Genomic DNA, 27677 nt, shown 5'->3' with positions numbered 1-27677 from the left:
CCTTTATATTTTAACTGCTGTATTAATATAAGTTAGCAAATGTGATGTAAATTGGGGTTATTCAGGCCCTCGCTGTTGGGCATACACTGTTTTCTCCTCCGTTCATTTTACCTGGAGCCAAAATGACCCCAGTGTCCTTTTAGTAAACCTCTCACATTTAAAACAAACAAGCGAACAAAAATGGGTGTGCGTGTGGGTGAGCAGGGTGATACACCAGAGAACAATTAACCCTTTTGCTGTAGGAGAATACCTGGGGTATGAAGTGGCATAGGAGAAGGGAAACACTTTACATATTCTATACCTCTTTGGGTTAGTTGTGACCCCAAATGTATAAGATGGTTAAAACAAGGATCCCTGCAAGAAAAAGGGGTGGAGAACTTGTATCTCCAGATGTTGTTAGACTCCAACTCCCATCATGGCTAAAGGTTAAGCACACTCCTGCTGCTTCTTTACTGTTTTGTTTTTAATATATACCCAGGAATTCCTTATAGTTGTTTTGTGAGGTATATTATTTTGAAGCCAGGGCGGGGAGGAGACATGAAGTGGAAAGCAAACAAGACGTGCAACAAGCTGTTGATCAGACAGGCAAGTAGTGGCAAAATGCTGGAACACCTAACACAAATTTCAGTTGGTTGAGGAATCATACTTTATCTCCTCACTTTCCATCCCCTGAATTCATGCCCTGTGAGTTGATTAGAAGAACATGTTCAAATGTATTCTCTGTCCAACTCCTTAAGATTCATAATTGTAAAGCACTGTTTTGCTTCTGGGCGCTGTGACTTTAATCCAACAAACCATGAATGTTGTTAAACTGATTTCATGGAGAGGAGTATTCTAAGGAGAAAGAAGCAGAGCTAAAAATATTTTTCAAAAGGAAGCTAGCTCTTTCTACTCCAGTCAGTTTACAAGAACGTCACCCAGGAACAGTGCTCTTTACCCTTTTCTTTTATCGCAGAAAATAAGTGTGGTGTAGTGGCGAGAGTGTTGGACTAGGAGCTGGGAGATCTGGGTTCTAGTCTCCACTCAGCCATGGAAGCTCACTGGGTGACTTTGGGCCAGTCACAGACTCTCAGCCCACCCTACCTCACAGGGTGGTTGTTGTGAAGATAAAATGGAGAGGAGGAGGATTATGTACACCGCCTTGAGTTCCTTAAAGAGGAAAAAAGGCAGGATATAAATGTAATAACTAACTAACTAACTAACTAACTAACTAACTAACAAGATTCAGTGGGATGTATCCAATTAACCCCTCCCACCAACAGAATGGCTTCAGCTAAGGGAATGAGGAGAGGATCAGTTCTCCCTCTCTTCTGTAACCCCTGTGGCCCTCAAAATCTGCTCTGGAGGGTTGGAGTACTGTCCAGAGCAGATTTTGGGGTGAGGGGGTGGCAGTTTGCAGGGGGAAGGAGAGAAGGGGAAAGTCCTGTTGTGCAAGCCACTTGTTCGATCTCGGATTTCGCCCTATGCAAGAAATGGCACTCTGGGGCAATAGTGTTCAGTGCTCACTTGGTGTCATCAGGCAGGATTTGTAAGACACTCTGGGAGAAATCAGTAGAAAAGAACTTTGAGTTGTCCCCACGTGATTTCACTGAATGCAGTCATGCTTAGTGGTGGGGGAATGAGGCAACTCTCTCCTATACATGAAAGCTATATGGACAGCACAGACTGCATGTACACTTTTTGGGGTTTATAGAAGGAACTAACATAGTTGGTGCAATCAAGTCCTAATTTTATTGTCCTGTTTTTTCTTTCTATAAGGTTTATGAGGAATTTGCATGGAGTAATCCTCTTCATCCAGATGTATTTCCTGGTTTGAGGAAGATTGAAGCAGAGGTAGTGAGAATGGCATGCACACTCTTCCATGGTGGGCCCAATTCCTGTGGAACGGTAAGTAACATGACATGCTTTCCTTATGTAATCTTGACTTACTGTCTTTCTGCCTGCTGCAATAAGTGTGTTTCTGTAAATGTTAAGGATTCATGTCTGTGTCTTTTTTGGCTTGTTTCCAAAGCAAACGAAATGCTCTGGTTCTTGGAAGCTGAATTTGAATGTACCCACAGTGACTGGTTGAGCGAATGGGTTCACAATGTATTCAGCCAATGACAGGCCTATGTGGGAAAAGCTGTCCTGCCAATTGCAGCTGTGCTAGCAAACTGGTTGGTTGCATGGTGAACTCCCTTTATACAACCGGTGCCACCACAGGTAATTAAGGAATTGCTGTCAAGACACACAGCATACCAGTTGACTTGGTGGCAGTGAATATGCAGCAATATTAATTGCTTGCTCTGTCTTCCAGGTTGCAAGCTGCTGGACTTGTTAGCTTTCACAGAGTTGATTGCTGGAATGTACCTAGAAAAAAGTGCTTGCAAATAAAGTCTTAATCACTGCCTGCCATTTGCAAATAAATGTAACATCAAGAGTGGTGTAGGTCCAGTTTTGGAAAAAATCTGTCAAGAATGCAGAATAGCTGCTCTGTGTGTGTATGTATCTGTTCTGTGTTAGGAGCAGAAGTTGTAAGTGATAAATATGTTGGGATGTTGGAAGATGTCACTCAGGGATGATGGGAGTTGTAGTCCAACACATCTGGAGGATGCCAGGTTGGGAAAGGTTGCTTTACACATACAAATGTGCAACTAGTAACAAGACTTAAACTTATGCAGCAGTTGTTCCCTTTCTCCAGGGAACTCTGGGAACTGTAGTTTTGTGAGGGAGGCTAGGGATCTCTACAATCAGTGCCCTCACCATACCTCAATTCCCAAGATTCTTTGAGGAAACCATTCTAATTGCCCTGGTGAAACCGTGATAATTAAACTGGAATAAATATCTAACACACTGCTTATATTGGCAGATGCGTCTGTGCTTAACTGTACATCAGAGGTGGGGGAACCTTTTTTCTGCCATAGACCACATTCCCTCAGGGGTAATCTACTTGGGGGGTGGAGAAGCCGGTGGTCAGAGGGACCCGAACCAAAAGTGTGGAGGGGCGCAGCTCTTTTGCGCCTTCCCTTTCGGCCACTGCCTTTTCTCCCTCTTTCTTGCTCCCTGCCCTGCGGGTTGCCAGGGAGGGACAGATCCCTCTTGCCAAAGGTATGAACTGATCATTCAGAGAGGGCTTGCTCACCGCATGGGTGTCTTCAGTGTGTTGTGAATGGGGGATGAGTGGAAGGAGAAGAATAAGGATCTGATTTCAGTGCCAGGGCATCTGACTTCACCTAGCGGCATACGAGACTGCTAGGTAGCTCCTCTGAAAGAGGCTTAGTTCTGGGGACAATTGGGTGGCACAGCTGCTTTGCTCGGTAGGCCAGTTGTGCCTGCTTCTATGTATTTCTGCCACTACCTCCCTCTTTCCTCTTACTCTGGCCAAGTAAGAAAGTCCAGAGGTCCCAGACAATTATATCTGCCTGGGAGAGGAAGCAACCAGAGAGAACCCTCCTGTCACTGTGGGCAGGACAGCTGCTTTCCTCTTATCTTCCTTTAAGCATAAGAAGGTAAGGTGAATCCAAGCAAGTTAGGCAGGTAGGAAGAGGAGTCTCTCTTGGGTTTGTCAGAAATTTGAACTCAGAGCTTCAGCTCCAGATTGAAAGAATATGTTTATTCAAGGAATGTTTATTCCGGGTATATATTAACATAGCTCTGCTTCCACAGGGGGGAAGGGGAAGCTGACAGGAACTTGGAAATAAAACAGATATTTAAAAGCTTGCTAACCTATGCTAAACGGTTGAGGAAGAAATATAGTGAAGCGGTTGTAGTCAACACACACAGCATCTTTGGATGGCTGGAGGTGGTAAGGCAGCCTTCCCTAACCTGGTTCCCTCCATAAGTCTTGGACCTCAACTCCCATCAGCCCCAGCCAGCATGGCCAATGGTCAGGAATTCTGGGACTTGTAGTTCAAAACCTCTGGTGGGCACCAGGTTGGGGAAGGCTATGGTAAAGTGACAAGGAGACAAAGAATGCAGGTTCTTAGTTCATTTTTATGCTGGCTAGACAGGGAGCTCAGCTAACTATCTCAGGTATGCATGTTTAGCTAATCAATGACTGTCATGAAACCAGGAAGACTCCCTTCTCACCCTTTCGATTCTAGGACAGAAGAAGGCAACCTGGTGTCCTCGAGATGCTTGGGACTACAGATCCCATCACCCCTGACCATTAGCTTTGCTAGCTAGGGTTTGAGGAGTTGTAGTCCAAAGCATTTGGAGGGCACCAGGTTGCTTACCCTTGGTCAAGATGGCCTAGAAAGGTGTTAATTAAAAAGGAGATGGCTTTGGCTATCTCTGGCAGACTTGATACATCAAAAGGCTTCCTGTTCAGGGGATCTGGAAGCCTAGGGACAGGTATGTGGGATTCTCAGTGGTCTATGGATGCCAGCTGCCCTGACCAAGGATGCTTGTGGTATTAAAGAAATAGACACTGAAAGTCAGCTCAATGTTACAAGATGATCCTCTGCGTTAGTGTACCCATGATGGCCATTTGCTGTCTGGCTTACCAGCTGAGATTGGCAAATGCACGTGACCAATAACACAGTAAGACAACTACTGCAAGCCAGCAGTGTCTAGTCTCTACTAGTTACCTAGATCTAGAGACCTTGCAACCCTGTTAAAGCTTTGCAGGCAGCAGGCTCCTAAGCAGTAGCTTAGTTTTTCTCTTGCAATCTGTAGGAAGGAGCTGTCCATAAACAGCAAAAATTTGAATGGAAGTTAACAGGTAAAAGGACTTTACTTTGAGCAGGAAATGTGATGGGTTTTCTTTTGAGGGTGATGTGTGGGTTAAGTTACCTTCTCCAGTTAGCCACATAGTTGTTGATCGTTAGCATTTATTTAGCCTTTTCCCTTAAATAGCTTCTATATGTAGTAAAATCCTTACAGCAACACTGTAAGGTAGACCAGTATTACAGATCAGGGGTGGGCTGAAGCTGAGAGAGAGCAGCTTGCTGGGAACTTTGCAACTTGGGACGCACTCCTATGCATGTTTTGGAGTTTTTTCTGTCTAAACATGCATAGGGTTGCAGCCTCATTTATTTTAACCCAGCCTTCCCCGACCTGGTGTCCTCCAGATGTTTGGACTACAACTCCCAGTATTCCTGGCCATTGGCCATGCAAGCTGGGGCTGATGGGAGTTGAAGTCCAGTACATCTGGAGGGCACCAGGTTGGGGAGGGCTTTCTTAACCACTGTGTCACACTAGTTCTTAAGTGCTACAATTCCATTTTTCACAAACTTACTGCAATATAGCTGTCAAAGAAGCCCAAATGCCATTTATCTGAATCGGTTCTTATCTGTGCAGCCTTTATTTGCTGAGTTTGACAATACTGAGTTATCCTGTTTGACTTTTGGTCATGTATGGGCCCTTTTGTGCTGTAGGGATAGAGATAAATGATTATGTCCTATTGCAATTCTTTTTTAACCTGTTACAGTGTTTATGAATCGAATATTGCCATCCCTATCAATATACCTTTCTCCAGCTGTTATTGTTTCTGTAAGTTTCTTTCAACTAAAATGAGTATTTTTGAAATTTGGAGTGACCTAGAGTGAACTATGGTCAGTGGTGATGTTCAGTTTTTACTAAAAGTTCAGGCTGTGTGAGACTCTAATATTTACTGCATCTGTGACATAGACATAGGGATTCTCTACATGAAGCTAAAATCCCAAAACTTTACCGGGGCTTCTGTTTCTGGATTTCTTGCGGGATTATGATCGACGCCTTTGCACGTGGAGTGACCTGTTCTTTAGATGAGAGGAGGCTGCTGATAACATGAAGACAGAGCTACTTTTTTTCCTTTTTTTTTTCAATGGCTGAACCTGTTTTTCACTACTTAGAATTGATGAATTTCAAGGCTATGTCTCTCAATACTTGGGCATGGCACAGGTATATTCTAAGCCTTAAGAAGCTTCCCTGATTCATGACAATATAATTTTAGAGCTATAATGCACATGACACAGACGTTCCTTTACCCGTACGTGGTACAACATGCTTGCTGCTTCCTCTGTGATTGCTCCAGTAATGTTTTTAAGGCCCACGTAGTCTCACTTTGCAGCATGTTTACATAGCAGCTCTTGAACACTGCTGTCTCCTGGGAGGTGCATCATATGACATTAGTTTCACAAAAAGCAAACACCTTACCCATGGAGTTCCTCCCTGCCCTGTCAAGCCAGCTGCAAAATCCCAGATATTTATCGTCTTCACTGGGTGTATTCCAGTTGTTACTGTCTTGCCCTCATCTAAGCAGGTAAGGCATATCACAAACGTTGGCGTGGAATGTACATAACAGGGTGTTGGTGTAATTGCTGAAGGAACAGAGCTGCAAAAAGCCCGTTGTAATCTCCTTGTTTACTGTCCTGAAACTAATCTTTGCTGTCTGCAGGAAAAGACATCTAGCTAGTTTCCACCAGTCATCAAAAGCCATTGAGCAAACATCTTCTGGCTGTTAGTACCCACTGAAGAACCCCCTTTTAGCTTATTAGTTAAACAAAAACGAAGACAAGTACAAATGTCATTCCCTCACTTGACAGCTATGAAAGTATTATTCTAAGACAAAGGGATCTCAAGGTGATGTTGCCACATTTACTGCATGGAGTTGGTGTCCCCATTGGGCGTGCACTGTAGAACAAGGCAGCTTGTTTTCTGGCCCCCTCCTTTCCTTTATAACATGTTGCTTCCAGTTTGCAGAGCAGACAAGGATCAGGGCGGCACAACTCTGATGCAGCCTTCATTGGCACTTCCAGTCTCATACTGAACTGGTTTTCCACTCTGACTTTTGGTGCAAAGTATGTAGGGGTTGTAAGAAAAATACTAGAGCCGTGCACTGCCTGAATGCCTGGTACAAAAACTGAAAGCCTTCCCAGGGAGAGAGCAGCGCAAGACTTCATCCGTAGAGAACTGTGGTCAGTGGTGATGTTCAGTTTTTACCAGAACTTCAGGCGCTGTGTGACTCTGACATTTACTGTATCTGTGGCATAGATTTAGGGATTCTCTACATGAAGCTAAACACCCAAAACTACTGGGGCGTCTGTTTCTGGATTCCTTGTGGGATTACGATCAGCGCCTTTGCACGTGGTTTTCTCCTTTTTTTTTTTCTTTCTTGCTGGGCACGTTCTATATGTTTATTATAAAGCCACAAGATGGCATTGTGATATTGCTGCGATAAAGCACTATTTCATCAGTACACCATAGATTTACCATGGTTCAGAACAAGAGGAGGGAAAATGTTGGACCTTCATTGTCATGAAAAGAAATGCGATAAAGGTTGCAAAGAGTGGGAGGTGCCTTGGAGGATGACGATGTCATGTATAGGACCTGCAAACTTCCATGAGTGACCAATCACGAGTGCATGATAAATGCCTCCTGTAGAAACGGCCCTTCTACCATCTTGTGGATATCCAACCAAACTCCGACGATGACATGCTTCTGCTGTACTGGTCTATGATGATGACAAACTTAGCATTGGCTCTTGTGCTTGCAAAACCCTTCCTTCTATTACAGGGAAACTTTCCAAAGTCTTTAGACCCAGAACCAAAGAACAGTCCACCTACCCAGATCTGTGAAAATTCCCTTTCTGATAAGATCCCTCAGAGCCAGTTTAGCATCTAGAACAGTGCTGGGCAGAAGATAGATCTCCAGATGTTTTGGATGTCAACTCCCAGAAGCCCCTGCCAACATGGCCAATGGTCAGGAATGCTGGGAGTTGAAGTCCAAAACATCAGGAGATTACTTCCTGCGCACCCCTGGTCTAGCATAATCACCCAACCTGGTGTCCCCCAGATGTATTGGACTATAACCCCCATCAATTCCAGCCAGGGCTGACTTATCACAGATGTCGAAGCTTTCAGTATGCCTTCTCCCCAGCCTTCTAGCCCCATGGCCTCCCCCATCCCCCAGGAAACAAATTTTGCCTTGGTTCTTGTTGCTGTTCACAACACAGCCCTCACTTTCCACTGTGAGTCCCCTGCCATTTATATGGCAGCTTGGACATGCTGCTCATCCCTGGTGTCTCCCCCCCCCCCCCGCTTTTGGGAGCACCATGGTCGTCTTCTGGTGGAGTGACTTCAGGAGCAAGCTCATCAGTCTCCAGCCCTGTGCAACATCTTTCTCTTGCACATTCATCCCCAGCTTGCATACCCTTTAGAAATGCACACCCTAAAATCTACCTGTTTTTCCCAGCTGGGCACTTACCCAGGCTGGCCAAATTCTAAATAATTTTTTGGGAGAAATATCAAGTGGAAGGGAAAAAATGTATGAGGTCCATTATTGCTTGTCTGCCCAGCAGTTCTTGGACTTTAATCACTGTACATAGACTGAACTAATCTGTAGTAGGAGCAGAACTATTTCCCCCCACCCCCCAGGTTGGAATAAAGCAGCCTTCCCCAACTTGGGCCCCTCCAGATGTTCTGGACTGCAACTCCCATCAGCCTTGATCATTGGCCATGATGGCTGGAGCTAATGGGAATTGGAAGTCCAAAACATCTGGAGGGACCCAGGTTGGGAAAGACAGGTGTAAAGGTCTCCAATCTAGTCATGTCCTTGCACAGAACAGGACTGTAAGAGGACTTCATTATATAGGAAATACTATCCTTGTTATGGGGTGGGGAATGTTCCATATTTTTTCCCTCTTGCAAATAAACCCAGCCTTTTTCTTTCTACACACACACACACACACACACACACACTGCTGAAATTATCCAGTGTTTTCCCCAGATGTCACTTGGGAAGAACACCAGCCCTGGAGTAAAAACTTGCTTAGCAAAGTACAATTCCCTGTTTGGGTATTCACAGCTGTCAGGCTGCTTGTACTAAAAATGTACAGTGCAGCGTCTGTTTTTGGTTTACTAGAGAGGATACTTTCTTAAGATTGGGAGTGACATATTGGCTAGTGCTGTCTTGTTACAGTAGTGGCATACAGTGTAAGAGAGAGAGAGAAAGGGAGAACCCTGAAATAATCAAAGCATGAGAAGAGGGGTAAACGTAACAGTGACTAAGAAAAAGAAAAAAGAAAAATTATGATTGTTAAATATATGTGTGTCAAGGGTTTATGATGATCCTACTGAATTTTCAGTGACTTAGGGCACAATCCTAACTAGATAGGCGGCCGCCTCTGAACTCGGAGGCGACCGCCTATCCAAAGCAAGGCAGGAGAGGCACAGGGGGGATTGTTTCATCCACGCCTCTCCTGCCTTGCTATTTTTCGCTAGACAGCTGGTCTGGGGCTTCTCCGCTCTGCCTCCGAGGCAGCGCGGACAAGGGGGGAGGTCAGTTTTCTGGGAACTGACCTTGGAGTGCGGGCTCTGAGGTTAGTTCCTGGAAATGAGCATATCTTGTGGCCCTCTAGACAGTGTCTAGTCGCCATAGGATTGCTCCCTTAGGGTGCAATTCCATGCACATTTAGACAGAAAAAAGGCCTATAACTCCCAGCATGCCCCAGCCAGCTATGTTGGTTGCAGAATGCTGGCAGTTGTAGTCCTTTTTTTCTGTCTAAAGATGCATAGGGTTGTGCCTTTAATCGGAGTTTGGTGGAGAATTAGGGGTTCCACAAACAAACCAGACAAATTTGTGCTCTCTCATTCAGTAGGACTTGGAGGTCCTAATCTTGTAAGTTTTGTGAATTTTATCATGTGTGTTATTATTCCCGAGGTTTGTCACAGAGAAATCAGACTCATAGTTCCTGTAGGAAGTATTCAAGAGCCACTTAAAAGAAATAGGGTACTTTTTTTGTCACGTAGTAAGTCAAAAGAATTCTGTGCAGTGGGAGTGGCAGGCTAGCATGGTATGGCAGCGTTTATATTGCCTGTAATATATCCTCTTATTTGAAATTTCAACAGGAATAACCACTGTTGACGGTTAACTGGTGAATGTAGTGTTTCAGTGGTATAGGCAAAAGTGACATGAAAGGACGGGTTTTGTCCCCTACGTATTTTCTTTCCAACTAAAAAATAAAAAATAATAATGGATATGCCATTGCTCACCTCCTACCCCTTAAAATAATACAGTCCTGGAGATTATGCATTAAGCTTTTCCTTGGCTTTGGCTGTTGATATGCAGCATTCAAACAATACCCCCAAACCGTGTCTGCCTGTTTTTTTGCTTATCGTATTCTGAGCTTCCCTGTTAATTGAAGGGAACAAGTATAGACATCTGAAGAGCCTGTCAGCTGCTGTTGAGTCACCCTGCATTGTCCAGCTGCCCAATATATTGAGAGAGAGAGAGAGAGAGGAGGTGTCCTGTGACAGTGATTCATACAGTCCCAAGTAGATAATAGTTTGCATTAGAAGGCAACCAACTAATGCTGTAGGCTAAAGCTGAGTGCCACATTTATAAGAACTGGTTAGAAAAAGCCTTAATTGAAACCTTTCCGTGGCAGGTCTGCAGTTGGCTTTTCATAACACTGTGCCCACGATAGCGCAGTTCAGCATTATCTAAACTACTTAACGCAGCACGTGAGCTGGGGCTGCACTGAGATCGCACCAATGTCCGCGGCGGGTGGAAGGGCTTTGCACGTACAGCTGTATATGCGGAGGCTTCCACGGGAAAAGGCACCTGGAAAGCACAGGGTTCCCGCTTGCGTGGCAGTCCTCCACCCTGCAAACGTGCGCTGTACACACAGATGCCTGGGGGTGGAGGCAGAGTTGGGGGTGGGGCTGCTCCCTCCAGCCCGGTTCTGCTTGCATGTTGAAGTAAATAGTTAAAGCCTGAATAGGGCTAATATCGCGCAGTAAAAATGAGAGAGACGCAGAGGGGCTTCACCAGACATCTTCACTGAGATAATTTTTGTCAAAACTTTCATGTACTTTTCTGCCATTTTTACTTTCTAAACGTACCTCAAGATGAGTGATTAAATCTTTAAAATACAAAGCTGCCCTTTTTGCATACAGTTTATATCTAAACCAGGTAGCTGGAACGTTTGGAGTTGCTCTTGCATTAAAAAGCAACAAGCAAGCAGCAACTTGGATCAACAGCATTCGGCTAAGAAAACAAGTTGCTTAACAAATTTCCCATCCAACGTTCTAAATAAATCTCAATCTCTTTCTCAATCCACCATAATGTTTCTGTCTGTTTCTTTGTGCTGACAGGTTTTTACTGAAACACAAGTCTGCTGGGTCTTGTCTGGCTAGAAAAAGGCCATTTCACATCTTCTCTTTTCAGTTTCTCTTTGCATGACCATGTTGGCTGATGGGAATTGAAGGCCAGAACATCTGGAGGGTACCCGGTTGGGGCAAGCTGCCATAGAGACTCATGACACTGCTAGCCTAGAACAGCCTTCTCCAATCTAATGCCCTCCAGATGTGTTGGACTGCAACCCATCATTCCCAGCCAGTATGGCCAATGGCACCAGGTTGGGGAAGGGTGGCCTACATGATTCTACTTACTGCCTTTCAGAGTGGGAATTTCTGAGATCTAGGGATTAAAACTCACTTTGTAATATTATAGTATAATACCACATTCTTGTTTGTGGCCACTAAAGTGTGTTTGTTTTTAAATTCCTTCTTAATAGATGACCTCTGGTGGGACTGAGAGCATCATGTTGGTCTGTAAAGCCTACAGGGACATGGCTTATGAAAGAGGAATCACATACCCAGAAATGTATGTAGCTGTCTGTCTCTTTCTCTCTATGTTTGGATGTCATGATGGGTTTATTGTGATGGGAAGAAGCATTGCCTTCCACCTCCAGCTTGCATGCCCTCCCCTACTCCTTTGGTGTGGCCATGAGGAGTTCAGAAGCTTTCACTTTTGTTTTTGCTTAACTGCAGCTTGTAGAGCTGTCTGAACCTGACAAACAGTGGTTAATCTTAACTATGGTTTGTTTGAAACAAATCAGCTTCAAACAATGACTTATGAAGCTGGCTTGTGTCAACACAACATAGGCCCAGTTCACGCATCACAACACCCCACCATTTTTAATAACAATTGTGGGTTCCCGTGAATGAGTCTGCCTGCTGGTTCTCATCAATGTGGTAAATGGGAGCATTAAACAACCCAGGGATTACCCATCTCTGGGTTGTTTAGAGCTGAGTCTGAAACTGGACCTCTGACTGGTCTCTCCCCCTGCAAGCCAAAGAAAGAACCCATGGGCTGTAGTCAGAGGTCTGGGTTCGAAAGCAACCCTAAACAACCCTGAGACAGAGCGGTTATTTAGCTGCTCCCACTTGCAGGATGCCTTGTGCCCACCAACTCAGGATTTTTTTTAAAAAAATCCTGGGTTGTTGAGACATGTGAACCAGGTCATAGCTAAGATTAACCACTGTTTAGGGTTTGGTTGACATGCTCAACAGTGGTTAATCCAAGAGGGAAGCAGAAGCTTCCGATCTCCTTATGGCCATGCTAGAGGAGAAGAGGGAAGGGCAGGGGACACACGTGAGCCCAGGGAGAGTTTTGGCTCATTTCCGTCATGATCAGTTACATAGAGTGCTTGTTGGTGTGCTCCCTTTTGCTCCTTTTTCACTTCTGCCTCGAAGAATTGACTTGCAAGGCTTGAAGACTTACAGTCTTCTGTAGATAGCATTTTGCCAGTATTTTATGTCTCACTTTCTGCTACCATTAATCTTACTAAAGATAGTTTACAATATACCCTGGACATTTTAGCCTTCATCTTCATCAAGCAGCAGTTGGGGGCACTCTTGTTTGAATCTCCTCAAGAAAATGGTAACACACCAGCGACGCTTCCACCCACCCCCAAGAAAACAAGTCTTGTTGTTAATTTAGCTAAAATTTGTGACAGTAGGTCATATGTCTACCATCAGTTTTTTCATTATTCTATGTAAGTATGATTGATCTTCCTTTGGCATGTTCCTGAAAGAAGAAGCATTGAAGCAGAAGCAACTTATTGCAGATGTTTCAAGAATGCGGGCCCTTCTAATATTTTAACACTGATTTGCTTGGAAACACAAAGCACCTATGAAAAATCCAAGGCAGACTTCAGCCACTGGCTGCCATCTGCTGGGTATCTTATAAGCTGCATGTTATCTGTTGCTTTTACTTTTCTGCTCTACTGACTTTTGGAGCAAGACTGAGACAGATCAGTGATAAGCTTTGGGTGATATTGCTTGTGCTTGTATCTTTTTTGTTTCTTGGTCCGTCTTTCAAAAACTTGATACAGAGTGGCAGAGGTTTAAAAAGCACAACTCTGAAACATCCTCTGGGTGCATGCATCCAAAGACTTATGTGAATCCAGGAGGATTTTGTTTGTTGTTTTAATTGTACTGTGTTCAGCAGCCCCTTCATAACACCCCTACATTCAAAAGCTGCTTGCCCTGCAGAATGTGGTGGCTCTTGTTTGGGGCCAAGTTAAAATCTCTGCTTGACACAGAGTAAGATGTGTAGTTCTCTAGAGCAAGGGAGGGCAAAAAGTAGGTCTCCAGATGTTTTCGACTTCCCAGCATACATGAAACGTTATGTATTTTATTACTGTAAGCCACCTTGGAAGGGCTTCTGCCCTGAAAGGTGGCCAACAAATGTTTTAAATACATACATACGTACATGCATAAATGACGGTTGGGCATGCTGGCAGGGGCTTCTGGGAGTTGAATTCCAAAACATTTGGCGATCATAGAATCATAGAATAGTAGGATGGGAAGGGGTCTATAAGACCATCGAGTCCAAACCCCTTCTGTCCACCCCTGCTCTAGACCATGGAATTAGCTGTTTCTTTGCTGTGCTATTAACATGGTCGAAGGAAGGAGGAAAGGTTTGGCTCATTTTGCCTCAAATCCTACCTCCCCCCCTCCCTGCCCCTGCTGACAGTCTATTGGGTGAACAGATACTCTTTAGGTCCCCCTTTTTTTCTGGCTTCATGCATGTAAGTTCATTATTGTACAGGAGAGGAGGGAAGGTAACAAGAATGGCGTGTCTTAATGCCTAAATGTCTTTAGTTATGACTAACTGTTCAAAGTTGCTTTTAGTTATATCTTGTTTGTGTATATTGCCTGTGTGCTTTTATGTAAATGGCTTTTAAACTTTGTATATTGTATTTTAATGTTTTAACTTCTGTAAACCACCCAGAGATCTTCAGCTATGGAGCAGTGTATAAATGATGATGATGATGATAATAATAGTAATAATAATAGTAATAATAATAGTAATAATAATAGTAATAATAATAGTAATAATAATGAATTACGAGCAGCCACAGACCATTTCCTGTGATGTGTTGCTTTCTGTTTTATCCAGGTTGGTTCCGGAGAGTGTACATGCGGCATTTGATAAAGCTGCCCATTATTTAAGGATGAAGATTGTGCACATTCCATTGACCAAAAGTATGCAAGTGGATGTTAAGGTATCACGTTGCTATTTCCAGCTGTCTACTGATAGTTGAGACTGGGCAAAATGACTGGGCAAAATGCTATTTTAGGAACAAATGTAGTCCTTTGAATGGTGTGCCTTTAACTTCTTGAAATTTGGAAGATTGGTATCTAGAGTATATTGACTTCCTAATCATTTCCTCTTAATTTTTTCAGGCGATGAAGAAAGCCATTTCCAAGAATACAGCCATGTTGGTTTGTTCAGCACCCCAGTTTCCTCATGGCATCATAGACCCAGTTGAGGAGGTAGCAAAGGTAACTTTCCCTGATGTTGTTTCCACACAGCACAGGCCGTATTCATTTGAGATCGCCATTGCTGGCTGTAGTTGGGAAAGATCTTTAAGAAGGTTTTCCCCCTTTCAATGGCTGACATAAGGAAAGCCCAGTATGTGCACGTATCCAGTCTCCTACATTGCAGCAAGTGTCCATGAATGCAAAGTGTTTGGCATTAATGAAGATGTGCAGAGTGGCTACAAAGTCTGCTGGGATGGCAGATCTTGATATGGCTGAATACAGACCCAGGTCTTTGGAAAGCAGTTGCAAGCAGTTCAGTTACCGCTTTTTTGTGCACTTGCATATGGTCATTGTTGGTCCTTGCTGTGATTCAGGTTTTTACTAAGTCTCTGTCAGCATTGTCACCCTGCTCCTGATGTTTGCTGGTCCTGAACTAAATCAGGCCTGCATGCAGTTACTCTAAAGTAAAGAAAAAGATAAGGCTGAGCTACACACTACACAGTTAACGTAACGTGTAGTTTGACCCTGTGAGCATCAGTTATGTCTAATAGAACCTACATTTTAAAAAGAAGTGTTGGTGTGTGTTTTGTGTACATACAGTCACAGCCAGAAATATTGGAACAAGGATAACTGTTTTGGCAGTTGGCTTCTGTATGCCACCACATTGAAGTTGAAAGGAAACACACTCAGATGGGAGCGAAGTCAGGACTTTCAGCTATAATTCAAGGGCTTTGACAAAAGTGGGACACTACCCATTCAGGAAGGACAGCCAGTGGCATACACCCCCCCCCCCCCCATCATTGGTGGCTCATAAGTAATGGAACGAATGGCTGACAAGCGGCTGCATGGCCAGGTATGGCCTGTTTCCTGGGTGCCCCATGACCAATCAAGCAGATAAAAGGCCTGGAGGTGGTTCTGAGTGTTACATTTGCATTTGGTAGCTGTTCACTGGAACTCCCAACATGAGGTCCAAAGAGGTGTCCATGCGAGTGAAGGAGGCCATCATTAGGCTGAGGAAACAACATAAACCCATCAGAGAGATAGCAAAAACAGTGGGAGTGGCCACCACAACAGTTTGGAACATCCTGAAAAAGAAGGAATTAACTGGCAAGCTCAGCAACAGCAAAAGGCCTGGAACACCACAGAAGACAACTAAGTGGATGACCGCAGAATTCTGCTCATGGTGAAGAGGAACCCTTTCACAACATCTAGCCAGGTCAGGAACACTCTTGTGGAGGTAGGCATGTCATTGTCAACATCTACAGTCAAGAGACAGCTTTATGAATGTAAATACAGAGGCTTCACAACAAGGTGCAAACCACTGGCAACGCTCAAGAACAGAAAGGCCAGATTAGCCTTTGCCAGCAAATACCCAAAAAAGCCTGCCCAGTTCTGGAATAAGATTCTTTGGACTGATGAAACCAAGATGAACTTGTACCAGAGTGATGGGAAGAGAAAAGTATGGAGAAGGAAAGGAACAGCTCATGATCCAAAGCATACCACATCATCTGTCAAACATGGTGGAGGCAGTGTTATGGCATCATGGATGGCTGCCAATGGAACCGGGCCACTGGTGTTTATTGATGACCTGACTGCTGATAAAAGCAGCAGGATGGATTCTGAAGTGTATAGGGCTATACTTTCTGCTCAGATTCAGCCGAATGCTGCCAAACTGATAGGGTGCTGCTTCATATTGCAGATGGATAATGACCCAAAACATACAGCAAAAGCTACCCAAGAGTTTCTCAAGGCAAAGAAGTGGGATGTTCTTCAATGGCCAAGTCAGTCACCTGATCTCAACCCAACAGAGCATGCTTTTCACTTACTGAAGACAAGACTGAAGGCAGAAAGACCCACAAACAAGCAGCAGCTGAAGGCAGCTGCAGTAAAGGCCTGGCAAAGCATCTCGAGGGAGGAAACGCAACATTTGGTCATGTCCATGGGTTCCAGACTTCAGGCAGTCATTGACTGACATGGATTTTTATCCAGGTATTAAAGGCGATCCTTAAGTTTGAAATGATGTTGGTTTGTTCCATTACTTACGAGCCACCAACGATGGGTGTGTGTGTGTGTGTGCCATTGGCTGTCCTTCCTGAATGGTTAGTGCCCCACCTTTGTCAGTCACCTTGAATTACAGCCGAAAGTCCTGACTTCGCTCCCATCTGGGTGTGTTTCCTTTCAACTTCAGTGTGGTGGTGTGCAGAGGCCAACTGCCAAAACAGTTATTCTTGTTCCAATATTTCTGCCCTGACTGTGTTTGTGTACTAAACATGCTCACACCTCCTCCTCTCCATTGCCTGGCTTATTGGTCTAGGGATGCGAGAGGTCTTGGGTACAAATCCCAGACAAGTCCTGCCAGGTCATGGGAGTCAGGGTGTACGTTAAAAGCTTAACAGTAGAGCCCATGCTTTGCATGCAGAAGGTCCAATGTTTGTTCCCCACATTCATGGGAAAAGCTCCCTTCTGAAACCCTGCAGAGCTGCTACCAGTCAGTGTGAGTTCTACTGAGATAGACTCACGTTCTGACTTGGTATAAGGTAGCTTCCTATGCTCCACACTGCTTAAGTATTCTGCAGCATAATTACTGAAGCTGAGATGTCCAAGCATTCAGTTACAGCAGAAGCAATCTTGAATTTGCCAATGAAGGAAGACATGAGAAAAGGCATGTCTTCCTTCCTCCACAAGGAGGATTTCTTGTGGCCAGTTCCAGACTCGAAGCTACCCTGTACTGATGCGTATCGGTTGACCTCATTAGGATTAAAGCGGACAACAGTGTGGACATTGCAAATAGAAGGACTCGACAGTCCAGTTGCCAATATCATGAGCCGCTGCTAAGGGCCTCCCTCCTTGCAGCCCACAGCTTCAGATGGCACACCCTTTTTAGGGAAGAACGCTTGGGCTTTTCCAGATATGGAAATGTAAAATACCTGTATTACTTTGAGGCTCAAGCTCTGCAAGTTGTTCACTCTTGTTGCTTTGCTTTAGCTCAGCCTTCCCCAGCCTGGTGCCCTGCAACACAGACTGTTGGCTGTGCTGGCTGTGGATGGTTGGAGTTGTAGTCCAACACATCTGGAGCTCGCCAGAATGGAGAAGAATGATCTAGCTTAAAAAATTTAACTAGTATGTTCCTTATCTTTACACAGCTTGCACTGAAATATAAGATTCCCCTCCATGTGGATGCCTGCCTAGGTGGCTTTCTCATTGTCTTTATGGAGAAGGCTGGTTTCCCTCTACAACATCCTTTTGATTTCCAAGTGGAAGGTGTCACCAGCATTTCTGCAGATACCCACAAGGTGAGACAAAAGCACATCAGTTTTGGACTCTGACTTGAGTTGATCTGTGTGCATTCTAAACTGGATCAGACGTCTTTCCTCTGACTCTGCTTCCAAGTGAGATCTCTGTGCAGTATGGAAAGGCTTTATGCTATTACCATTGTTATACCTTTGTCATTTGTCTAAAACTGTAATCCCTAAGCATATGCAGGCAGAAGTAAATTCCATCAGAATTGATAGGAACAACTTCTGAACAGACATGTTTAAGATCAGGATGTAAGAATGAAGGCAGATAGACAGCAGTAGTTTTTCCATATAACTGAGAGTGCAAGAAGGAAAGGAGTGTGGGCATGAATAGAACACCAAATACATTCATCTGGCATATGCAATCCTCCACCTTTTTCACAAGCTGACATCTGTGCCCTTAATACATCCTCACTTTGAAAAAGAAATCTTAAATTCCTCTCAATAGACTGTCAAAAGATGGAAGGCTTTGTAAAAGTTTTTTTTTAATCATTGTTTTGTTAAGCCAGTACGGAATTATTAACTTTGCAGTTCTACCCTGTGGCTCTCAGTAGAAGAGGTTTGAACCTGTCTGTAGAGTTCAAGCTTTGTGTGATGCTTGTGTGGATTTATATAGGGAAGTATCCAATACTGCTGCTGCGCTTCCGGTTGTTCCATTCATTGAGGGGACCTACTGTGAGCACAGCAGAAACCAATGCTTCCTAAAGCAAGCCCGGAAAGAAGTGCTCGTTTCTGAAATGGGACAGGTGAACGGAGCTCCCTTCTTCAAGCTCCGTTGACCTGCTTCGTTCCAGAAACAAATATTTTCGCTCATTTCTGATTGCTTTGAGAACCACTAGCTCACCGTTGTGCTAGGGGTAGGTCCTGCTAGCATGCAGGCAGCATTGGATACTGCCCATGAACTCTTATTTTGCTCCTTGAATGTCCATCTCCTCCTTTGCAGTATGGCTATGCTCCAAAGGGCTCCTCTGTGGTACTGTACAGTGATAGAAAATATCGGCAATACCAGTTTTTCATTGCTCCTGACTGGAATGGAGGGATCTATGCCTCCCCTACGCTAGCTGGTTCCAGGCCTGGTGGTCTTATTGCAGCTTGCTGGGCGACGATGATGCACACAGGAGAAGATGGTTACGTGGAGGCCACTAAAAGTATAATTTCAACAGCACGGCTCCTTGTATCAGAGTATGTGGAAGGTTTTAACCTTTGCTCCCTTATTTCACCTCTTCCCACCCCCACCCCAAGATAGCCCCTTTCAGCAGCACTCTTGGGCTGTTTTGCAGTATCTTGACCCAAAGGGGTCCAGATCCTAGAGATCATAAGCAAACACTTGCGGGGGCGGGGGGGACTTTTCTTATTTATTTATGTAGGGTATTTATAGGCCGCTTTTCATGTGAACCGCACAAAGTGGTTTACATCCAAATAAAACAATAAGCATCAATTGAAATTATTTAATACAGCAGTAAAGAAAAGCTACAGGGGCAGAGGAGGCGATCCTTTTTGAAAGCCTGATCTCTTCTCCTCTCGGTCAAGATGTTCCTTGAGTGGCCCTGTGGTGGTGGTCAGGGGAGGGAGGGAACCACCTCAGCTGGAACACTGATCTGCCTTTCCCAGCCTGGCACCCTTCAGATTGGTTGGGACTGCAGCTTCCATAATTCCCAGCCAATGTGGCCAATTGAGTTTCAGTCCCAACACATCTGAAGAGTGCCAGGCTGGGAAAGGCTGAGCTAGATGGTAGGCAGCTTAGCAGGCTCTTCTGTCTTCCTCCCCTCTCTGCTACCTCTGGGCAAGATGCTTATTATCCAGAAAGGGAAGGGATTGGAACTCTCCCCCAAAGAAGGTTCAAAGATAGCATCCTAGTCAAAAGTGCAAGCCCTTTCCTACCATGCTGAGCCAACCTACAGCATGGGTGCCAAGAATGGCATATGGCACACCTGGGCAGGAGTTTCAGGGGCCCATGTCGTGATATTGCCTTCTCCCCAGCTCAGTAGACTAGAGCAGCCTTCGCTCAACCTGGTGCCCTCCAGATGCTTTGGACTTCAACTTCCATCAACCCCACAGCCAGCATGGCCAATGGCCAGGAATGCTGAGAATTGTAGTCCAAAACATCTGGAGGGCACCAGGTTGGGCAAAGGCTGAACTAGAGGCAAACCCTTAGTGCAGGGCTGCATGCTAGAACGGTATTACCTAAAAACTTGGACTCTATAATTTATTTATTTATTAATTTAATTTATTAATCGCCCATCTGGCTGGTCACCCAGCCACTCTGGGCAATGTACAACATATAATAAAACAGTTTAAAACAATAAAATTCTACAATAAAAACATTTTCTAAAATACCCTGACCCACCCCAAATGCCTTCCTGAACAACCACGTTTTTAATGCATGGCGGAAGCTCATTAAAGAGGGGGCATGATGGAGTTCCTTAGGGAGGGAGTTCCACAGAGTGGGGGCCACCACAGAAAAGGCCCTCTCCCTCGTCCCCACCGGTCTAGCTGTCCTGGCTGATGGGACAGAGAGAACGTTAGCCCCCCCAGTTGGCCACCACTTAGTTACACCAAATACCATTCTCCCGCTTCCCAAAAAGCTGATTCCTCTAGGAACAAATGAAGGAGTTGTTCAGAACTTGTGCACTAGACTAGACTTCCCTCCTAGATCCTTTAGTCATGGTTCCCACTCCCCTTCACTAGGAAAGAGAGGAAAGTGGCCTGCACCCCACCCGGCAATTTGGACTTTTTCTTCCATCCTCTGCCATTCGCCTGTCTCTGTACAGCTTTCATAAACAGCTGCAGTTCTGTGGCTTGTGACTGCTGGCCTGGTCCCCAAGGCGTTTGTTTCACAGCAAGCTTTGGCAGCTGAGCTGTCTGTAGAAGAGCCTGGAGGGAAGGATTATGTGGTAATGTTCACATTCAGAGTTGCTATAAGCCATGAAAGAAATACTTTCTCTGGACGTAAGACTTTTATGGCTCTTCTTCCCTCCCTGCCCCCAACCCCCACATTCATATTTGTGCTCCCATTTCTTGCCTTGGATAACTTGTCACCTAGGTAGTGGAGTTCCCAAGCGGATTTGCTGAAAGTAGGGATGTATGGATTTTGTTAAATCCTTTCCTTCTGTGTTTCGTGAATTGTCCGGAGTCTTTCATTCCATCATCCACTCGTGGATGGCATCAGATTTTTTAGGGATGTACAAGAATTTCATTCTACTTTCGCAAGTGTGCATTGCAAGTGCACGCTTGCACTAATAGCTGGGGGATGCTGGGAATTGTAGGACCTTTTTCTGTCTAAACATGCATTGGATTGCATCCTCAATTGTTTATTATTATTTATTCATGTATTTATTACTATCTTCCACCTTACCTGCTAAAAGGTCATCAAGGTGGTGCACTGCACAACAATTTAAAACCATAAAACCATGCAACAGGAAAACCAAGAACATTAAAATCAATTAAAACTTTAAAAAGGCTAACTTGAAAAGATGCTATCTTTACACCCTGTCTAAAGGGCTTGGAGGTCTGCCACCCATGGACACCTTCTTCCCCCAATTTTATTCACCTATAAAGGAAGATTGAGAGATGTTTCTAGATCAAGAGGAGGAGAAGCTAGCAATACAAATAAGAAAAATGCAGACCTGACATTGGCTGTTTAATACGTTTATTGCTAGATTTAAAGGTAATTAGGGTGCATTTTATCTTCTGCCTGTGTTGACAATATGAAACATTCTTTTAAAACTTTTATTTTTAAGGTTGCGGAAAATTGACAATATTTTCATCTTTGGAAAACCTGAGCTATCTGTTGTTTCTTTGGGGTCTGACACATTTGACATATATCGGTTGTCAAACGCGTTACAGACTAGAGGATGGAATTTTAATATTTTGCAGTTCCCTCCAAGGTGAGTTCAGGGCGGTGGGAGAATGCACAGTGTTCAAGAACTTAGAAGCCCTGTCTAGTCCAGTATCCTGCTTCCCACAGTGACTACCCAGATGCCTCCGGGAAGCCCACAAGCAGGCCAAGAGGGCCATGGCCCTCACCCACTCTTGTTTCCTGGTGTCTGTTATTCAGAGGCACACTCCCTCTGATACTGGAGATAATATATACAGCCTTCATGACTAATAGCCATTGTTAGATGCATCCTCCATGAATTTGTCTAATCCCTTTTTAAAGCTGTCTAGGTTGGTGGCTGTCACTACATCTTGTGGTAGGGAATGCCATAGTTTAACAACGCACTGTGTTGAAGGCGTACGTCCTCTTGTCACTCCTGAATCTCCCACCATTCAGCTCGCTGGATGACCCTGGCTTCGAGTATTATGAGAAAGGGAGAAAATCATATCTCTTGTCTGCTTTCTCTCCACCAAGTCATACCTTCCCCACGCTTACCATGCTGTAGTTTACACAGCAATAGAGGGAAAGGGGGAGAGTCAGTCATAAATAGCATTGAGGAGGTATGTGCCATTTCTTTAGATTAGGAACAGCCAACTTGGGTTCCAGTGGGCTGGAACCAGTCCTCCAACTCATTTTGGCTGGCTTCCATTATTTTTGAGAGAGAGAGAGAGAGAGAGAGAGAGAGAGAGGGAGGGAGGAGGGGGGATTAATGCATCCATACTTTATCTCTCTCTTGTGGATTTTGTATGTTTTGCCATCATAATATGTGGTGAAGAAATGAAACACACTTCGTAATCGTTTATATCTTACAGGGGGATGGTATTAACTTTATTCTAGAGCATGGCCTCTGTGTGTGTGTGTGGGGTGGGGGGGTGGGGATCAGAAAGTGCGGCACAGTGAACATCTGGCTCCTAGGTAACTGTCAAGAGAATAGACTGCTTCTCCCTTAGGAAATGCATGGTTAACACCTAACTATACCAGAAAGGGGAGAGAAGCTCTAAATTAAGTGTGATATTTTTAAAGTACACGGATGCTGTATTTTAAGACCGTTCCTGAGGCATGTTAATATTCCTCTTGGTTGCACAAAGTTAATTTGTTAGTTATGTTCAAACTTGCAACTAATCTAAATAGCTGTTACTTCTGTGGATGAAAGGGTGGTTTTTTTCTGATCGTTCGCAGGAGACTATTTGATGAGCTTTCATTAAGCATGCAATAGGCCTTAGTCTACAGGTTAGTTCTATGTAATGTTGGGGTAAAAGTATTTTCAAAAGTTGACATACACTCAGCCTATTCTGGTAATTTGGAAATGTCAAATGTCAGCCTTGGCATTCCAGCAATGATTCAGTACCAGCCTTTGTCCCTCTTACACACAATAATCTCTCTTCTGAGATGTCACCACCATACATCTTACAGCATGGTCTGAGTGCTAAGAAACAATGTCAACCCACGAAGTCATGCTGGAGGGGCAAGAAAGAAAAGTATGGTTGATTCCAATGAGTCAGCTAGCTTGTATTGCAACCTCTGCCCTGGCCAGGGGAACAAAGATGAAGGCTGCTTCTGTGACAAAGAGGGTGACAGACTGCAGAAAGCTGCTTTGTGGGTTTTACAGTGCCTCATGTGGGTCTTAAACAAACTTCCTTGCGGAGTCTCTGCTTTCAGATTACTGGGAGCTGCTGCAGGAACAGTAAAATGAAATGAACAGATGCAGATGTGCCAAAAGACTGAAATGATCATGACGATGCGCAGAAGATGTTACTGTCATTAAAGAAAAAAGTCACACAGATACCTTCTGTATTTCAGAGTGCAATCACTATACTAGCTGGAATTGCTGATAACAAGTAGCTTGTTTCTCAGAGTGGCTTTAGATGGTGAACAACAGTAGGGAACAGGAAGACCTAAACAGCCACTGCTGTATTCATATACATCAGCAGCCAGAGCCAGCCTATATTTGAAAGCAACCCAACCAGTGCATATCATATGCAAGCTTGATGTATACATGGTGGATTGAAAGGATTTTCTATCCACATTCTCCAGGCATTTTTAACACTGAAAAAAAACCAGCGTATCCAAACTTTGATGAAACAAAGGGGTCTGTCTTTCCACAAAGGGTGCTGACCTTTTATTTTCCTCCATCTCTTTCCTAGCATTCATTTTTGCTTAACACTGATGCACACAAAGCATGGGGTGGCAGAAGTATTATTGAAAGATATCAGAGAGTGCGTCGCTGAGATCATGAAGGACCCCAAAGGCAAGAGCACTGGCCTGGTAAGGTGTCCCTTGATTTTCAAGAGGATGGTTTGAATTGAATCTGCGATGTCTGATGTGGGTAGTGAACTGGATGAAGGCAAGCAAGTTGAAACTTAATCCAGGCGAGACGGAGGTGCTCTTAGTCAGTCAAAAGGCAGATGAGGGGATTCAGCCAGTTTTGGGTGCGACTGCACCCCCTTGAGAAATAAGCTTCGTAGTTTGGATTTACACCTACCCTTCAATGCCCGGGTCTCAGCAGTGGCAAGGAGTACGTTTGTTCCGCTGAGTCTGGTGTGCCAACCATGCCTGTTCCTGGCGATGTTAGATCCAGCCCTGGCAGCCCATGCCCTAGTGGCATCTTGCTTGGATTACTGGAATGCACTCTGTGTAGGGCTGCCTTTGATGACTATTCAGGCACTTCAGCTGGGTCAGAACACAGCCAGGGCCAGTTAAAGGGGACATATCATTTCTAGCTCAAACCGGTTGCCAGTACATTTCCAGGCACAATTCAGAAGGCTGATTCTGACATATAAATCCCCAAATGGCTTGGGACCAGGCTACCTGAAGGACTGCCTTCTCCCATTCAAGACTTCCTGGGTGCGGAGATATTTCAGAGATCTTTAAGATGACCTTCACTGTCATGCCTACCTCTGCCATGCATTTGGTGGAAACCCTAGAAAAGGCCTTCTTGGTGGCTGCACCCAGAGTTTGGAATGCCCAGACAAGGGAGGCTTGCATGTTAATGCCCTTCTGTCTGCACATAAACCCCTTTTTATTTAAATACGCATTTGGCCACCGAGCGGATTTGCTTTTCTCTGCTGCTCTGTGTGTTGATCTGTATTTTTAGTTATGGCTGCGTGGGGTGGGGGAGTTGTGTGCTCATGTCTGATTTGTGATATTTATTACTTTTATGTATTTCATGTTATTGTTAGCCACCTTGGGCATTTTTTTTAATGTGAAGGCGGGGTACAAATCTAACAGAAAATACTTAAATTTCAGGAATGTCCTTGTCTGGGCTTAAATCTGTTCACATTTACTGATCTTTTTTGCTTCTGTTTGAATATATAGTGGGCTATCTACGGCATGGCACAGGCCATACCCGACAGAAACGTGATTTCGGAGATCACTGCAGCTTACTTGGACTGCCTGTACAGCACAGAGGTTCCTCCTCCGACTGATGAACACATGAATGGTTCTCCAGGCCACCAATGATTCTGTAGTAACTTGTACCTCAACTGCTGGGTGGTATTCTAAAGAATTCTGGGGAAGGAGGACGACGCTGGGAGGTTGTTCCGTCTGCAGTTGCAGGGCCACATGGCAGCTTGATCATCTGTTTCCTAACATCTCTCTCTTTGTGATAAGATTAGGCTGTATTCCCCAAACAAAGTAGCATCTCTACCTTTTAATACTAACTCTTCGTATCCCTTCATGCTAGCTCACTGCCACTGCTAGTCCTCAAAGGGACAGCCATATTTATGGCCAATGCAAGTCCATTCCATCATCCTTCTTACTCAGGTGTTTGATGTCTCTTTGTTCCTTACCTTGCTTTTGGCTGACTTTAGCTTGTTTTAGTGCTGAACAGTAATCCAGTGGAGAAGTTTGGAAGTGAATTCCTTTTTTGGGCTTTGGGATAAGAATTGAAAGTGTGGGTGGCTGCGTTCAGATCACTGTGTGGGAATTTGATCTGAACCCAAACTGATGAGATAGGCGGAAGGAGATAGGCAGAAAAATGATACTCTGTTCATTCCCAGTGTCCACCATACTGTTATCCTGCTGCTTTCCTTTTCCCCTGGAGTTTCTACAATGCCACCACAGTCCTCTTGAGTCATGCATATATGTAGAGGTGCTAAGGGCAAAATGGTGCCTCTTCCATAGTCTGAAGGTTTTCCTCTAGCTTCAGACGCTGCACTCTGACAACAGGGATAGAAAGCTGTTTGTGATTCCTAGGTGCCAGCATCACAGTTTGATGCTGTCCAGATACCTAAGCGGCTCTGCCTCTGGGCTCTGTATTTTGTTGAGAGCTTTAAGAGAGCACTCACAGATTTGCCTTAATGCTGATTGCATCCCTTCTGGGAAGGCAGGAAGGGGGCAGAAACTCGATCAGTCAACAGCTGATCAACTCCTTTATGGTACTACACAGAAAATAACCTCAATGGCAAGTCAGCTTCAGGTATCATAACTCTACCTGCAGCGTGCCACATTATCTGAGCCAAGTGTATTTGTAGATAGAACAGGACTTAATAACTCTGATGTGGCTACCTGTCGCCTAGAGTAGTGGTTTTAATTGCATGCAGACTCTACTCTGTGTCTCAGTTTGCTTCTAGAAAATAGTTGTTGTTGCTATGGGAAGTTCATGGGACAAAGGGAAATCACCATTAACTTGTTCCAAGGCTTGAGGTGAGGGTGGAGTACAGGGTCCCGGTTGCTCTTGAGCCATTTCTACATAGCTCTAGGTACTTCACTAGGTTGCATAAGGGTTTTATTACTTTCCATTATCTGTGCTCCAGTAAAGGAAGCATGGTGTTGAATTTACAGAGATATAGACCTGTAGCTCCCACCACCCTCCTTTCCCTCAGCCATTACTACACTGTCCTTGGTGGCTTGACTTGTTCAGGCTGGAGATACATTCACTTTTCACCACTGTGAATAATGGTTTAGCCCTTTGTAGCCATCTTTCTATTTTAATTGTGAATAGAGTTGAGTATAAAGCAACTTGAAAGCTTTGAACCGATAAATGCTGGTATATTTCAACAGATGCACAGGTAGTATTTCCATAGCACTGCATTATGTTATTTAAGAAAGGGAAACCACTGACTGTCACATCCTTGCCCTGTGTATAATTCATCCAAATGTAGGTGTGTTCAACAAGTCGTTTTCATTCCTATTGTAGAATGGAACAACGCTCTTGTCGGTTTCTGCAAGCTCCTGCGTTGAGCTTTGCAGTCGTATCAGAAGGTCAGATCCTGTTTGCATATTACTTTAAAGAAACTTCAGTAGGATACTGCCTCAGTAGTACTTTATTTTGAACGCATAACCCCTGTTTACTTTGTCATATACCGTGTATACAGTTTCAGGTTTCAAGTAAAAGTTTCTAAGGCAGAAAAAAAAATTTACATTTTAAATATTGTTGGATGTTTCTGTGCAAGATTAAATTTTAAATGTAAAGCTGTACTCACCAGTAACATTTGCATTTTAAGGGCTTAATTGCTCCTGAAGTACTATATGGACTTCCACAAGTTGTCAAGTATTATTACAAATGAACCTAGCTTTTCATTATCCTTGTTCCAAAAATGTACAGTTAACAGGTAACACTGCATTTGGTTTTCATTAGATTTGAGACAGAACTTGAAGAGTTTCTGTGAGAGATTTAAGTCTCTTTGCCTAGCTTTTCTTAAAAGCACACGAGCCTCTATGGCACATTTTTAAGAGGGGGTGAATTCCCAGAATTCCACAGCCAACCATGCTGGGAAGCTGCAGAACCTTTTGCTGTCTGAACATGCATAGGATTGCACCCTAAATTAGGTTAGGGTGCTGAAAAGGAAGAAAGCTTGGGGTAAGCAGGAGTGGACTTGTGTGAAAGGACTGTAAGCTTAGCTCAGCTTTGGTACTGAAAATAAATTCTAGGGTGCAGAGCAGTGGAGGCTGGTGGCTCTGATGTCCATGGGGTGGTGAATCCACTCCTGGTTTTAGTCAAGAGCCAATCAGAATTCTAAAGGAGCTATCCAAGATAGCTCCTTTAGA

The 27677-nt window shown here is 44.3% G+C and overlaps 1 protein-coding gene across 2 annotated transcripts in view; it reads left to right on the top strand.

Moving 5' to 3' along the window:
* SGPL1 (sphingosine-1-phosphate lyase 1) overlaps positions 1-27677 on the top strand; it is a 61769-nt gene that overhangs the window by 33159 nt on the left and 933 nt on the right. The window contains exons 6-14 of one of the 2 annotated variants that reach the window (XR_014789373.1): positions 1759-1887; positions 11480-11568; positions 14152-14257; positions 14439-14537; positions 17660-17809; positions 18756-18994; positions 21553-21699; positions 23834-23954; positions 25005-27114. Coding sequence is in view for 1 of the 2 variants with exons in the window: in XM_084845541.1 (XP_084701667.1) it covers positions 1759-1887; positions 11480-11568; positions 14152-14257; positions 14439-14537; positions 17660-17809; positions 18756-18994; positions 21553-21699; positions 23834-23954; positions 25005-25148 (1224 nt within the window). In the remaining variant the exon portion in view is untranslated. Of the gene's footprint in view, positions 1-1758; positions 1888-11479; positions 11569-14151; positions 14258-14438; positions 14538-17659; positions 17810-18755; positions 18995-21552; positions 21700-23833; positions 23955-25004; positions 27562-27677 lie in introns of those variants that run through there. The other variant, XM_084845541.1, reaches the window with a different exon arrangement.

The sequence above is a fragment of the Heloderma suspectum genome, chromosome 3 (genome assembly GCF_057233095.1).
Source record: "Heloderma suspectum isolate Gila_16-S chromosome 3, 16-S_ref, whole genome shotgun sequence".
NCBI lineage: Eukaryota > Metazoa > Chordata > Lepidosauria > Squamata > Helodermatidae > Heloderma > Heloderma suspectum.
This window is presented reverse-complemented; position numbering and strand designations above follow the sequence as displayed.